At 40.3% G+C, this 16,705-nt stretch overlaps 1 protein-coding gene across 2 annotated transcripts in view; it reads right to left on the minus strand.

Annotated features, from left to right (window-relative positions):
• The window catches only part of LOC115166998 (transmembrane protein 266), a 117,173-nt gene that overhangs the window by 18,345 nt on the left and 82,123 nt on the right, over positions 1–16,705 (minus strand). For both annotated transcript variants that reach the window (XM_029720997.1, XM_029720998.1), the window contains exons 7-8: positions 11,271–11,409; positions 5,752–5,867 (exon numbers count right to left, since the gene is read on the minus strand). In XM_029720997.1, coding sequence (XP_029576857.1) covers positions 5,752–5,867; positions 11,271–11,409 — 255 coding nt within the window. The remainder of the gene's footprint in view (positions 1–5,751; positions 5,868–11,270; positions 11,410–16,705) is intronic.

Here is a 16,705-nt window from a genome sequence, read left to right on the forward strand (position 1 = left end):
GTCCAAAGGGAACGGGAGCAGAGGATGCTGATACACCAGGTGGGTGTCCAAAGAGAACGGGAGCAGAGGATGCTGATACATCAGGTGGGTGTCCAAAGAGAACGGGAGCAGAGGATGCTGATACATCAGGTGGGTGTCCATAGAGAACGGGAGCAGAGGATGCTGATACATCAGGTGGGTGTCCAAAGAGAACGGGAGCAGAGGATGCTGATACATCAGGTGGGTGTCCAAAGGGAACGGGAGCAGAGGATGCTGATACATCAGGTGGGTGTCCAAAGGGAATGGGAGCAGAGGATGCTGATACATCAGGTGGGTGTCCAAAGGGAACGGGAGCAGAGGATGCTGATACACCAGGTGGGTGTCCAAAGGGAACGGGAGCAGAGGATGCTGATACATCAGGTGGGTGTCCAAAGGGAACGGGAGCAGAGGATGCTGATACATCAGGTGGGTGTCCAAAGGGAACGGGAGCAGAGGATGCTGATACACCAGGTGGGTGTCCAAAGGGAACGGGAGCAGAGGATGCTGATACATCAGGTGGGTGTCCAAAGGGAACGGGAGCAGAGGATGCTGATACATCAGGTGGGTGTCCAAAGAGAACGGGAGCAGAGGATGCTGATACTTCAGGTGGGTGTCCAAAGGGAACGGGAGCAGAGGATGCTGATACATCAGGTGGGTGTCCAAAGGGAACGGGAGCAGAGGATGCTGATACACCAGGTGGGTGTCCAAAGAGAACAGGAGCAGAGGATGCTGATACACCAGGTGGGTGTCCAAAGGGAACGGGAGCAGAGGATGCTGATACACCAGGTGGGTGTCCAAAGGGAACGGGAGCAGAGGAGATCGATGCACCAGTCAGGGGCCAGGCAGGGGCCAGGCAGGAACCAGGAAGAAGCTGAAGATGAGGTTGATCAAGGAGCAACTTCCAACAGCCAACAGACACTCTCTCCTGAATATCCAGAGAGTCCAAGGATGGGGAGGAGCGACATGCCTGTTGCTCCTGATGACATACCTACGCTGGCAGATACCCCTGACAGAGGTGCTGTCCAAGGGGACGAAGAAACAACGACAGGAGAATGGAAAGGAGACTTTCTTATCATTAACTTATCTGTCCTCACATGGTCTTTCTAACAGACAGTGAACCAGGACAGATGAAGAACGGTAGAATGGTCTAGACAGCACCAGCGACAAACCTAGAAGAAATTGTAAAATCACCTCCCACTAGAGACTAGTACATCAACTAAGACAATAGCAAAACCACAAGAAAGTGGGTTGATGCAGAAAATCTGGACATCTGTTACCAACTGGTGTAGCTACAATGAAGAAACTACCCCAGGATCAAACATTGATCAAAAAAATTGAAAAGCAATAACAAATGGCTTGTATAAGTTTTATAAGTACACAACAGCTAAACATAGGATGGACAATTGCATTTTGTGTAGCAAATCACCTTTGTCTGATCTTTTAATAGTACCTGAACTTGCATCATTTGAAGAATGTGTTAAATGGAAAATGTTCAATGTATTCAGAGAAAATACTACATTCCTTTGTGTAACATAGAATGCAGCTTGGCATTAGGTAGCACTAAAAGTAGAAGTGAATTAAACAAAACTATGTTGGGAGAACATGAATGTGCAACATATGACATAAGAACTGAATTAAACGGTCCACATAATGATAGGTTTACTATTGTAAAAATAGTGAATGTTTCTACAGCTATGGAGATAGTGGGATAGATGTGAGAAACACTACAGTTAATTGTTAAACTATTTGGGTGTTAGAAACTGCAGGAGTTGGTAAATTTGATGATAAAGGAATGATTGTGAATCACAAAGGTAAATGTGGTAATATAGCTCAAGTAACATTATCTCTTGAAATGTTAAAGAATCAGGATAAAGGTATAGCTGATAGTTTCAGGATGTGTGGGCAGAACAAACTCTTGAATGTCTTCCCAAAAGACTGAACAGGTGTCTGTATTTTAGTTAGAGCGATACAACAGGTGTCTACCATTAAATCACAGCAGGATGAGTCTGTAAAACATAGAGTACGGAGAGCCTATGAATCAGATCCAAAAGTATACCTAGATGCAATTGGACAGCAGAGAGGAGTTCTTGATGAATACAAAGCAAGAGATGAGGTTAAATCAGGGTTTGAATCAATATTTCTTTGGATAACACCTAATAATAACAATGTACTAGATGGATCTTTTCCTTTAGCTATGACCAAACTGAAGGGATTGTGACAAGAGGTTCAGGACAATGAACCCATGCTTGGGACTGGTTGGATTTAGCTTTAGGTAAATGGGGTTACTCCAGGAGGAGGATATGATTGCAATGATTATGGTGATCAAGGTTTTCCTGTTCTCAGTAAAGCACCTGATTCTAATGTGCTTGATTGAAAACTGGACTGCTGCAATATGTATAACCTTGTAATCACTTACTATGGAGTGTATTTTCTATTTCCTTTGTACCTTTGACAAGGGATAAATGAAGTTAGAACTTCTGAATTTTGTTTACTTAAACTAGTAGGTAACATGGGGAAATTCTGGTTACAAGTGTCCACAGACCATGTCCTTTAACAGGTGTTTTCATTTGTGATTTCACTGTTGTAACAGAGGTGTCTGCAAGGAAGGATCTTGTTTAAGTGTCGTATTTAGAATGACATTATAAGGGTTTTCTTATTTTCTTTATGTTTTACATAATTGAGATAACCTCAGGCAAGGCTATGTATTACATGATAATGCTTTTACATTGTATTTTCAGTTTGATTTTACTTTGTATTTCTACAGATTGGATCTTTTATTTCTTTCCATTGTATATGAATGGAGATGTTTGATCCGGTCTTCTTTGAGTTTATGGAGTCCCAATTGTTAGGCCAGATAGGGGAAAGTCTGCCCAGTGCTTGATGATTGATGCTCCCTTGCCTTTGATTTATTTGTGTGTTTTTGTGTGAGACTGTTTAGTCTCAAAGGGAGGATTATGTGGGAGCAAAACTCATGACTATGGTCCATTATTAGCAGCATTTAGGCTGTCCACTTTGAAGAGCTGAGACAGAATAGCTGTCACGTCCTGACCATAGAAAGCTGTTATTTCTATGGTAGAGTAGGTCAGGGCGTGACAGGGGGGTTTTCTAGTTAAAATTTTCTATGTTGTTATGTTCTAGTTTTGTATTTCTATGTTGGGTTTTGTTTGGGATGATCTCCAATTAGAGGCAGCTGGTCATCGTTGTCTCTAATTGGAGATCATACTTAAGTAGGTGTTTTTCCCACCTGGGTTTGTGGGAGATTGTTTTTGAGTTAGTGTATGTTTCAACTCTGCGTCACGGTTTGTTGTTTTTCGTTCTTTAGTTTATGTTTATGTATTGCATAGTTTCAGGGTGAAAATAAAATGTGGAACGACACACACGCTGCACTTTGGTCCGCTCCTTCCTACGACAGCCGTGACAATAGCCATATAAGGAATGGAACATATATGACCAGGCCCTGCTACCATTAAAACCTATACAGCTGTCAGATGTGGGCGTTAACAAGCAAGAACTGAGATGGAGAGACAATAATGGAGAAAGGTCAAGGAAAGCTATTTTCATATAGAGGGAGGGGACTCTATACATCATGCAAAGACAGAATCCTATAAAGGCAGGACTCTGTAATATGAGAATTTAGTATTTTTCATGGAAGGGCTCGGCTTTGCTACTCTGTATTAAAGTCTATATTGAATTCACAAGTTCTGGTAAGAGTGTTATGTTTCTGAGGCAATATTCCATGACACCAACTACCTATTTCATCCCCATATTTGTTTTTTGTTTTTCTGCTCTTTTGCATACCAGTATTTCTACTTGCACATCCTCATCTGCACATACAGTTGAAGTCAGAAGTTTACATACACTTAGGTTGGAGTCATTAAAACTCGTTTTTCAACCACTCTACAAATTTCTTGTTAACAAACTATAATTTTGTGCATGACAACTAATTTTTCCAACAATTGTTTACAGACAGATTATTTCACTTATAATTCACTGTATCACAATTCCAGTGGATCAGAAGTTTACATACACTAAGTTGACTGTGCCTTTAAACAGATGTCATGGCTTTAGAAGCTTCTGATAGGCTTATTGACATAATTTAAGTCAATTGGAGGTGTACCTGTGGATGTATTTCAAGGCCTACCTTCAAACTCAGTGACTCTTTGCTTGACATCATGGGAAAATCAAAAGAAATCAGCCAAGACCTCAGAAAAAATTGTACACCTCCACAAGTCTGGTTCATCCTTGGGAGCAATTTCCAAATGCCTGAAGGTACCACGTTCATCTGTACAAACAATAGTACGCAAGTATAAACACCATGGGACCACGCAGCCGTCATACCGCTCAGGAAGGCGACGCATTCTGTCTCCTAGAGATGAACGTAATTTGGTGCGAAAAGTGCAAATCAATCCCAGAACAACAGCAAAGGACCTTGTGAAGATGCTGGAGGAAACAGGTACAAAAGTATCAATATCCACAGTAAAATGAGTCCTATATCGACATAACCTGAAAGGCCGCTCAGCAAGGAAGAAGCCACTGCTCCAAAACCGCCATAAAAAAAAGCCAGACTACGGTTTGCAACTGCACATGGGGACAAAGATCATACTTTTTGGAGAAATGTCCTCTGGTTTGATGAAACAAAAATAGAACTGTTTGGCCATAATGACCATCATTATGTTTGGAGGAAAAAGTAGGAAGCTTGCAAGCCGAAGAATACCATCCCAACCGTGAAGCACGGGGGTGGCAGCATCATGTTGTGGGGGTACTTTGCTGCAGGAGGGTCTGGTGCACTTCACAAAATAGATGGCATCATGAGGGAGGACAATTATGTGGATATATTGAAGCAACATCTCAAGACATCAGTCAGGAAGTTAAAGCTTGGTCGCAAATGGGTCGTCCAAATGAACAATGACCCCAAGCATACTTCCAAAGTTGTGGCAAAATGGCTTAAGGACAAGTGTGTGCGAGCAAGGAAGCCTACAAACCTGACTCAGTTACACCAGCTCTGTCAGGAGGAATGGGCCAAAATTCACCCAATTTATTGTGGGAAGCTTCTGCAAAGCTACCTGAAATGTTTGACCCAAGTTAAACAATTTAAAGGCAATGCTACCAAATACTAATTGAGTGTATGTAAACTTCTGACCCACTGGGAATGTGATGAAAGAAATAAAAAATGAAATAAATCATTCTCTCTACTATTATTCTGACATTTCACATTCTTAAAATAAAGTGGTGATCCTAACTGACCTAAGACAGGGAATTTTTACTAGGATTAAATGTCAGGAATTGTGAAAAACTCAGTTTAAATGTGTTTGGCTAAGGTGTATGTAAACTTCCGACTTCAACTGCATATCACTCCAGTGTTAATTGCTAAATTGTAATTACTTCGCCACTATTGGCCTATTTATTGCCTTACCTCCTTACTTCATTTGCACACACTGTATACAGATTTTTCTATTGTGTTATTGACTGTAAGTTTGTTTATCCCATGTGTAACTCTGTGTTGTTGTTTTTGTCGCACTGCTTTGCTTTATCTTGGCCAGGTCGCAGTTGTAAATGAGAACTTGTTCTCAACTGGCCTACCTGGTTAAATAAAGGTGAAATAAATGTAATTATTATTATTTATTTTTAAATCCTGGTTCAACCTTAGCCCTAGTCTCAACCATAACCTAGCTTCAACCAAAACCCTAACCCTAGTCTCAACGCTATCTGTGAGGTGATGGTGCGGGGACTTACTGCCTGTTCCTGGCAGATCTGGGTGAGTCGTTCCAGCTGCTCCTCCCTGACAGCCTTGATCTTCTCACACTGCAGGATCTCCAGCTCCATCTCCACCTTCACCTGCAACACATAGGCTGGGAGAGGGAATAGATAGTTAGAGAGAGGGAAGAGACAGAGAGAGAAGAAATAGAGATAGAACAGACAGAGAGAGGGAAGAGACAGAGAGAAAAGAGATAGAGAGGGAAGAGAGAGAGTGAAGAGACAGATAGTGAGAGGGAAGACAGAGAGAAAAGAGATAGAGGGAAGAGACAGAGAGAGAGAGGAAAGAGACAGATAGAGAGAGGGAAGAGACAGATAGAGAGAATAGAGACAGATAGAGAGAGGGAAGACACAGATAGACAGAGGTCAGAGAGAGAGTGAAGAGACAGATAGAGGGAAGAGACAGAGAAAGAGAGGGAAGAGACAGGGGTCAGAGAGAGAGAGAAGAGACAGATAGAGGGAAGAGACAGATAGAGTTAAGAGACAGATAGAGGGAAGAGACAGATAGAGTTAAGAGACAGATAGAGAGAAGAGACAGATAGAGAGAGAGAGAAGAGACAGAGAGAGAGAGGGAAGAGACAGAGAGAGAGAGGGAAGAGACATATACGATATCTATTTATTTATAGGGGACAATGCACATTAATCAACATCAATATTACAATAATGCAACATCCATGTAAATGTGCCGGGGTTAGCCAAAAGCTCATTTGCACCTGTAGTCCCAGGGCAGGTAAGGGCCTTTACACAGTCACAATAAACATACTCACTAAAACAATACAAAATGCAAATACATTACATCCAATAATATATTATCGAAATATACATTTCGATTCCCACGGGGGGCCAGTACGGAGAAAAAATTGTATGAAATGTATGCATTCACTACTGTAAGTCGCTCTGGATAAATGACTAAAATGTAAATGTAAATATGTGACCGACCGGCTCAAATCGGTCTTATGTAGCAACATTTGAAATGTTTTTTATCAGTGCAGATAGAGAGAGGGAAGAGACAGAGAGAGAAGAGATAGATAGAGAGGAGACAGATAGAGAGAGAAGACATATATATAGAGAGAGGAGACAGAGGGAAGAGACAGAGAGAGAGAGGGAAGAGACAGAGAGAGGAGACAGAGAGAGGGAAGAGACAGATAGAGAGAAGAGACAGATAGAGGAAAGAAGAGAGATAGAGAGAGGGAAGATAGAGAGAGTGAGGGAAGAGACAGAGAGAGAAGAGATAGAGAGATAGTGGGAAGCGACAGAGAGAGAAGAGAGAGAGGGAAGAGGGAAGAGACAGAGAGAGGAGATAGATGAAGAGAGAGAGAGAGAGGAGACAGATAAAGAGAGAAGAGAGAGAGAGAGAGAAGAGAGAGAGAGAGAAGACAGGTAACTTCGCCACAGGTAACTTCCACAAAGCTGTGAACGATCTGAGAGACAAGGCAAGAAGGGCATTCATTCTATGCCATCAAAAGGAACATAAAATTCAACATACCAATTAGGATCTGGCTAAAAATACTTGAATCAGTCATAGAACCCATTGCCCTTTATGGTTGTGAGGTCTGGGGTCCGCTCACCAACCAAGAATTCACAAAATGGGACAAACACAAAATTGAGACTGCATGCAGAATTCTGCAAAAATATCCTTTGTGTACAACGTAGAACACCAAATAATGCATGCAGAGCAGAATTAGGCCGATACCGGCTAATTATCAAAATCCAGAAAAGAGCTGTTCAATTCTACAACCACCTAAAAGGAAGCGATTCCCAAACCTTCCATAACAAAGCCATCACCTACAGAGAGATGAACCTGAAGAAGAGTCCCCTAAGCAAGCTGGTCCTGGGGCTCTGTTCACAAACACAAACACACCCCACAGAGCTCCAGGACAGCAGCACAATTAGACCCAACCAAATCATGAGAAAACAACAAGATAATTACTTGACACATTGGAAAGAATTAACAAAAAAACAGAGCAAACTAGAATGCTATTTGGCCCTAAACAGAGAGAACAAAGTGGCAGAATACCTGACCACTGTGACTGACCCAAACTTAAGGAAAGCTTTGACTATGTACAGACTCAGTGAGCATAGCCTTGCTATTGAGAAAGGCCGCTGTAGGCAGACATGGCTCTCAAGAGAAGAAAGGCTATGTGCACACTGCCCACAAAATGAGGTGGAAACTGAGCTGCGCTTCCTAACCTCCTGCCCAATGTATGATCATATTAGAGACACATATTTCCCTCAGATTACACAGACCCACAAATTATTTGAAAACAAACCCAATTTTGATAAACTCCCATATCTACTGGGTGAAATTCCACAGTGTGCCATCACAGCAGCAAGATTTGTGACCTGTTGCCACAAAGAAAAGGGAAACCAGTGAAGAACAAACACCATTGTAAATACAACCCATATTTATGTTTACTTATTTCCCCTTGTGTACTTTAACCATTTGTACATCGTTACAACACTGTATATATAAATAATATGACATTTGTAATGTCTTTATTCTTTTGAAACTTTTGTATGTGTAATGTTTACTGTTAATTTTTATTGTTTATTTCACTTTTGTATATTATATTATATTGAATTGAATTGAGAAGACAGAGAGAGAGGGAAGAGACAGAGAGAAGAGACAGAGAGAAGAGACAGAGAGAGGGAAGAGACAGAGAGAAGAGACAGAGACAGAGAGAGGGAAGAGACAGAGAGAAGAGACAGATAGAGTAGAGAAGAGAGATAGAGAGAGAGAAGAGAGGGAAGAGAGAGAGGAGATGAAGAGAGAGAGAGAGGGAAGAGACAGGTAGAGAGAAGAGATAGAGAGGAGACAGAGAGAGAGAGAGGGAAGAGACTGATAGAGAGAAGAGATAGAGAGGAGACAGAGAGAGAGAGAGGGAAGAGACTGATAGAGAGAAGAGATAGAGAGGAGACAGAGAGAGAGAGAGGGAAGAGACATAGAGAGAAGAGATAGAGAGGAGACAGAGAGAGGGAAGAGGGAAGAGACAAAGAGAGAGAGACGGAAGAGACAGAGAGACAAAACTCCATTGCTTATTGGGAAACACAAGCACAAACACAAAGCAAACTGCAGTCCTAAATTGACAGTACACCGTGGCTAAATATTTGACCATGGTTACTGATCAAAACCTTGACAGAGAGAGAGAAGAGACAGAGAGAGAGGGAAGAGACAGAGAGGGAAGAGACAGATAGAGGAGAGAAGAGAGATAGAGAGAGGGAAGAGAGAGAGGGAAGAGACAGATAGAGAAGAGATAGAGAGAGAGAGGAGAGTGATAGTGGGAAGCGACAGAGAGAGAGAGAGAAGAGAGAGGGAAGAGACAGAGAGAGAAGAGAGAAGAGACAGAGAGGGAGAGACAGAGAGAGAGAGAGAGAAGAGACAGAGAGGGAGGAGACAGAGAGAGAGAGAGAAGAGAGGGAAGAGAGAGAGAGAGAGAGAGAGAGAGAAGAGACAGGATTAGACCATATCTTCACTCAAAACCAAACACATGCGCACATAGCCTGGCCTCAGAGCCATACGAAACATATTATACGTATTCATGAGCACCTCCAATACATGTGATATTTAAACACACAAGACATAGAAGTCCACATGCTCTGGTATTGACTTCAGCTGAGTCATATCCCCTCTTCTGTTCTACACAGTGACCTTAGTGCACAGCTGCTCTCCTGAGTAGGGCCACATTATTAGGCCATACAGACTGGGAAGCAGCAGAGTGAATAACCAAGCCCTCTACAGCAGAGGAGACCTACTAGTGAACTACTGACAGCAGGCAGTGCCTGCAGCCATCTCTCTCCAGCAGCTCTGCTCTGTTCTGCTCTCCCATAGCCTATTAATAGAGCTGTTGATGTGAACACGCAGGAAGAGGGAGGGAGAGCAGAGGGGGGAGGCAGGAAGAGCACAGCAGAATGCATGGGGAGGGAGAGCAGAGGGGGAGGATGAAACAGCGGAACTCGTTGCCGGGGAGAGCAAAGGGGGGAGACAGGCACAGCAGAACTCACACTTAACAAGGGGACGGGAGCAGAGCATAGGGGGCAGGCAGGCACAGCCAAATTCACATTCACCAAGGGGAAGCTGAAGTGGGGGATTATTAGCTGCCCAATTTGTCTCACCCATTCACCCTCTGAATGGTGCACACACAATCCATGTCTCAATGTCTCAAGGCTTAAAAATCATTATTTAACCTGTCTCCTCCCCTTCAAGTGGATTTATCAAGTGACATCAATAAGGGATCATAGCTTTCACCTGGATTCACCTGGATTCACCTGGATTCACCTGGATTCACCTGGTCCGTCTGTGTCACAGAAATAGCAGGTGTCCTTAATGTTTTGTACACTCAGAGAATGTAGGTCTATGTAGCTCTTATGTAGACTACATAGGTCAGGTACTGTATGTACACTGTTTCTGGTCTGGAGATTGGTCGATACACACAGAGCAGATGGTGAGGTCATGTAAGTATACTGTCTATAGCTAGAGAGACTGAGGTGTGTAGGTTGATCATGCATGCACAGCTCTCACTGAGACTGAGGGTGACCTCCTGTTAGAAATCAATCTGCAAACATTAGCATAACATAGAACAGCCAGTATAGTCATTATCATGGCTTTTCTAAATCTGTTTAAACAGGGCTTAGGATCAATACCAGTTTAAGTAGGAGAACGGGTGGCAATTTACTCCGAGGGACGATCAATAATTATATTGCTGTGAATAGTAAATAATGTGTATAATCATGGGGAGAATGGGGTTGTGCTGTCAATCATATATTGAATAAGCAATAGACTTTATCATCCTTAGGTGAAGTATGGTATTTTCGAATTTAGCGCTAAAATTGTAAATCCAAAATATCCAACATTTTTTTCAATTTTTGTCATTTAGCAGACGCTTTTATGCAGAGCAACTTACAAAGTGCATCCATCTGAAGATAACTAGGTGAGACAACCACGTATCCCAGTCGTGTCCCTCTCGTAGAAGATCAGTCAGGTGTAATAATTAAGGACTGATAGATCAAGTTCAAAGTCATCTGTTGGTACAACGTAAGGTTGTTGAATTTTTCAATAATATCTCACTAGAACCAATCCTACCAAACTAACTAACCATCCATCTAAGAGTAATACCAAGAACACTAAGGAAACCTGTTGACTGACAGGGACGATGACCAAGGTCATGATGACTCTAGTAAGACATCCACCAGCAGGGCTTTGACACACAGACAGACAGACAGACCACCAGCAGGGCTTTGACACACAGACAGACAGACAGACAGACCACCAGCAGGGCTTTGACACACAGGCAGGCAGGCAGGCAGGCAGGCAGGCAGGCAAGGCAAGGCAAGGCAGGCAGGCAGGCAGGCAAGGCAAGGCAAGGCAAGGCAAGGCAAGGCAAGGCAGGCAGGCAGGCAGGCAGGCAGGCAGGCAGGCAGGCAGGCAGACAGACAGACAGACAGACAGACAGACAGACAGACAGACAGGAACGTCTGGTCTGCTCCACCCTCAGTCTCACCGTCGATGATTCTCTTGACCCTCCAGATGCGCAGGGTGATGATGAGGCTGATGGCATCCCAGGGGCTGCTGGGGCCATTGGCTACCGTGGAGGCTACCATAGGGGCCAGGGACAACACAATGACTGCCCCGTCAAACACCTGCAGGGAGCAGACACACAGACACACACACGCAAGCACACACACATGCCAACACATGCAGGTATGTGTACACACAAACACACACACACATCACATGCCACATTGTCACAGACTTAGGAGATATTACACGCTGTCATTAGGAGATATTACACACTGTTATTAGGAGATATTACACACTGTCATTAGGAGATATTACACACTGTCATTAGGAGATATTACACACTGTCATTAGGAGATATTACACACTGTTATTAGGAGATATTACACGCTGTCATTAGGAAATATTACACACTGTCATTAGGAGATATTACACACTGTCATTAGGAGATATTACACACTGTCATTAGGAGATATTACACGCTGTCATTAGGAGATATTACACACTGTCATTAGGAGATATTACACGCTGTCATTAGGAGATATTACACGCTGTCATTAGGAGATATTACACGCTGTCATTAGGAGATATTACACACTGTTATTAGGAGATATTACACACTGTTATTAGGAGATATTACACACTGTCATTAGGAGATAATACACACTGTCATTAGGAGATATTACACACTGTCATTAGGAGATATTACACGCTGTCATTAGGAGATATTACACGCTGTCATTAGGAGTTATTACACACTGTCATTAAGAGATATTACACACTGTTTTTAGGAGATATTACACGCTGTCATTAGGAGATATTACACACTGTCATTAGGAGTTATTACACACTGTCATTACGAGATATTACACACTGTCATTAGGAGATATTACACACTGTCATTAGGAGATATTACACACTGTCATTAGGAGATATTACACACTGTCATTAGGAGATATTACACACTGTCATTAGGAGATATTACACACTGTTATTAAAGGAGATATTACACACTGTCATTAGGAGATATTACACACTGTCATTAGGATATATTACACACTGTCATTAGGAGATATTACACACTGTCATTAGGAGATATTACACACTGTCATTAGGATACATTACACACTGTTATTAGGAGATATTACACACTGTCATTAGGAGATATTACACACTGTCATTAGGAGATATTACACACTGTTATTAAAGGAGATATTACACACTGTCATTAGGAGATATTACACACTGTCATTAGGAGATATTACACACTGTCATTAGGATATATTACACACTGTCATTAGGAGATATTACACACTGTTATTAGGAGATATTACACACTGTCATTAGGAGATATTACACACTGTTATTAAAGGAGATATTACACACTGTCATTAGGAGATATTACACACTGTCATTAGGAGATATTACACACTGTCATTAGGAGATATTACACACTGTCATTAGGAGATATTACACACTGTTATTAGGAGATATTACACGCTGTCATTAGGAGATATTACACGCTGTTATTAGGAGATATTACACACTGTCATTAGGAGATATTACACACTGTCATTAGGAGATATTACACACTGTCATTAGGAGATATTACACGCTGTCATTAGGAGATATTACACACTGTCATTAGGAGATATTACACGCTGTCATTAGGAGATATTACACGCTGTCATTAGGAGATATTACACGCTGTCATTAGGAGATATTACACGCTGTTATTAGGAGATATTACACACTGTTATTAGGAGATATTACACACTGTCATTAGGAGATATTACACACTGTTATTAGGAGATATTACACACTGTTATTAGGAGATATTACACGCTGTCATTAGGAGTTATTACACACTGTCATTAGGAGATATTACCCACTGTTTTTAGGAGATATTACACGCTGTCATTAGGAGATATTACACACTGTCATTAGGAGTTATTACACACTGTCATTACGAGATATTACACACTGTCATTAGGAGATATTACACACTGTCATTAGGAGATATTACACACTGTTATTAAAGGAGATATTACACACTGTCATTAGGAGATATTACACACTGTCATTAGGAGATATTACACACTGTCATTAGGAGATATTACACACTGTCATTAGGAGATATTACACACTGTTATTAAAGGAGATATTACACACTGTCATTAGGAGATATTACACACTGTCATTAGGATATATTACACACTGTCATTAGGAGATATTACACACTGTCATTAGGATATATTACACACTGTTATTAGGAGATATTACACACTGTCATTAGGAGATATTACACACTGTCATTAGGAGATATTACACACTGTTATTAAAGGAGATATTACACACTGTCATTAGGAGATATTACACACTGTCATTAGGAGATATTACACACTGTCATTAGGAGATATTACACACTGTCATTAGGAGATATTACACACTGTCATTAGGAGATATTACACACTGTCATTAGGAGATATTACACACTGTTATTAAAGGAGATATTACACACTGTCATTAGGAGATATTACACACTGTCATTAGGATATATTACACACTGTCATTAGGAGATATTACACACTGTCATTAGGAGATATTACACACTGTCATTAGGATATATTACACACTGTTATTAGGAGATATTACACACTGTCATTAGGAGATATTACACACTGTCATTAGGAGATATTACACACTGTTATTAAAGGAGATATTACACACTGTCATTAGGAGATATTACACACTGTCATTAGGAGATATTACACACTGTCATTAGGAGATATTACACACTGTCATTAGGAGATATTACACACTGTTATTAGGAGATATTACACGCTGTCATTAGGAGATATTACACACTGTTATTAGGAGATATTACACACTGTCATTAGGAGATATTACACACTGTCATTAGGAGATATTACACACTGTCATTAGGAGATATTACACGCTGTCATTAGGAGATATTACACGCTGTCATTAGGAGATATTACACGCTGTCATTAGGAGATATTACACGCTGTCATTAGGAGATATTACACGCTGTCATTAGGAGATATTACACACTGTTATTAGGAGATATTACACACTGTTATTAGGAGATATTACACACTGTCATTAGGAGATATTACACACTGTTATTAGGAGATATTACACACTGTTATTAGGAGATATTACACGCTGTCATTAGGAGTTATTACACGCTGTCATTAGGAGATATTACACACTGTTTTTAGGAGATATTACACGCTGTCATTAGGAGATATTACACACTGTCATTAGGAGTTATTACACACTGTCATTACGAGATATTACACACTGTCATTAGGAGATATTACACACTGTCATTAGGAGATATTACACACTGTTATTAAAGGAGATATTACACACTGTCATTAGGAGATATTACACACTGTCATTAGGAGATATTACACACTGTCATTAGGAGATATTACACACTGTCATTAGGAGATATTACACACTGTCATTAGGAGATATTACACACTGTTATTAAAGGAGATATTACACACTGCCATTAGGAGATATTACACACTGTCATTAGGAGATATTACACACTGTCATTAGGAGATATTACACACTGTCATTAGGAGATATTACACACTGTCATTAGGAGATATTACACACTGTTATTAAAGGAGATATTACACACTGTCATTAGGAGATATTACACACTGTCATTAGGATATATTACACACTGTCATTAGGAGATATTACACACTGTCATTAGGATATATTACACACTGTTATTAGGAGATATTACACACTGTCATTAGGAGATATTACACACTGTCATTAGGAGATATTACACACTGTTATTAAAGGAGATATTACACACTGTCATTAGGAGATATTACACACTGTCATTAGGAGATATTACACACTGTCATTAGGAGTTATTACACACTGTCATTAGGAGATATTACACGCTGTTTTTAGGAGATATTACACGCTGTCATTAGGAGATATTACACACTGTCATTAGGAGTTATTACACACTGTCATTACGAGATATTACACACTGTCATTAGGAGATATTACACACTGTCATTAGGAGATATTACACACTGTTATTAAAGGAGATATTACACACTGTCATTAGGAGATATTACACACTGTCATTAGGAGATATTACACACTGTCATTAGGAGATATTACACAATGTCATTAGGAGATATTACACACTGTTATTAGGAGATATTACACACTGTCATTAGGAGATATTACACACTGTCATTAGGAGATATTACACACTGTCATTAGGAGATATTACACACTGTCATTAGGAGATATTACACACTGTCATTAGGAGATATTACACACTGTCATTAGGATATATTACACACTGTCATTAGGAGATATTACACACTGTCATTAGGAGATATTACACACTGTCATTAGGAGATATTACACACTGTCATTAGGAGATATTACACGCTGTCATTAGGAGATATTACACGCTGTCATTAGGAGATATTACACACTGTTATTAGGAGATATTACACACTGTTATTAGGAGATATTACACGCTGTCATTAGGAGTTATTACACACTGTCATTAGGAGATATTACACGCTGTTTTTAGGAGATATTACACGCTGTCATTAGGAGATATTACACACTGTCATTAGGAGTTATTACACACTGTCATTACGAGATATTACACACTGTCATTAGGAGATATTACACACTGTCATTAGGAGATATTACACACTGTTATTAAAGGAGATATTACACACTGTCATTAGGAGATATTACACACTGTCATTAGGAGATATTACACACTGTCATTAGGAGATATTACACAATGTCATTAGGAGATATTACACACTGTTATTAGGAGATATTACACACTGTCATTAGGAGATATTACACACTGTCATTAGGAGATATTACACACTGTCATTAGGAGATATTACACACTGTCATTAGGAGATATTACACACTGTCATTAGGAGATATTACACACTGTCATTAGGATATATTACACACTGTCATTAGGAGATATTACACACTGTCATTAGGAGATATTACACACTGTCATTAGGAGATATTACACACTGTCATTAGGAGATATTACACACTGTCATTAGGAGTTATTACACACTGTCATTAGGAGATATTACACACTGTTTTTAGGAGATATTACACGCTGTCATTAGGAGATATTACACACTGTCATTAGGAGTTATTACACAGTCATTAGGAGATATTACACACTGTTATTAGGAGATATTACACACTGTCATTAGGAGATATTACACACTGTTATTAAAGGAGATATTACACACTGTCATTAGGAGATATTACACACTGTCATTAGGAGATATTACACACTGTCATTAGGAGATATTACACACTGTCATTAGGAGATATTACACACTGTTATTA

The sequence above is a fragment of the Salmo trutta genome, chromosome 29 (genome assembly GCF_901001165.1).
Source record: "Salmo trutta chromosome 29, fSalTru1.1, whole genome shotgun sequence".
In the NCBI taxonomy this organism is placed as follows: Eukaryota; Metazoa; Chordata; class Actinopteri; order Salmoniformes; family Salmonidae; genus Salmo; species Salmo trutta.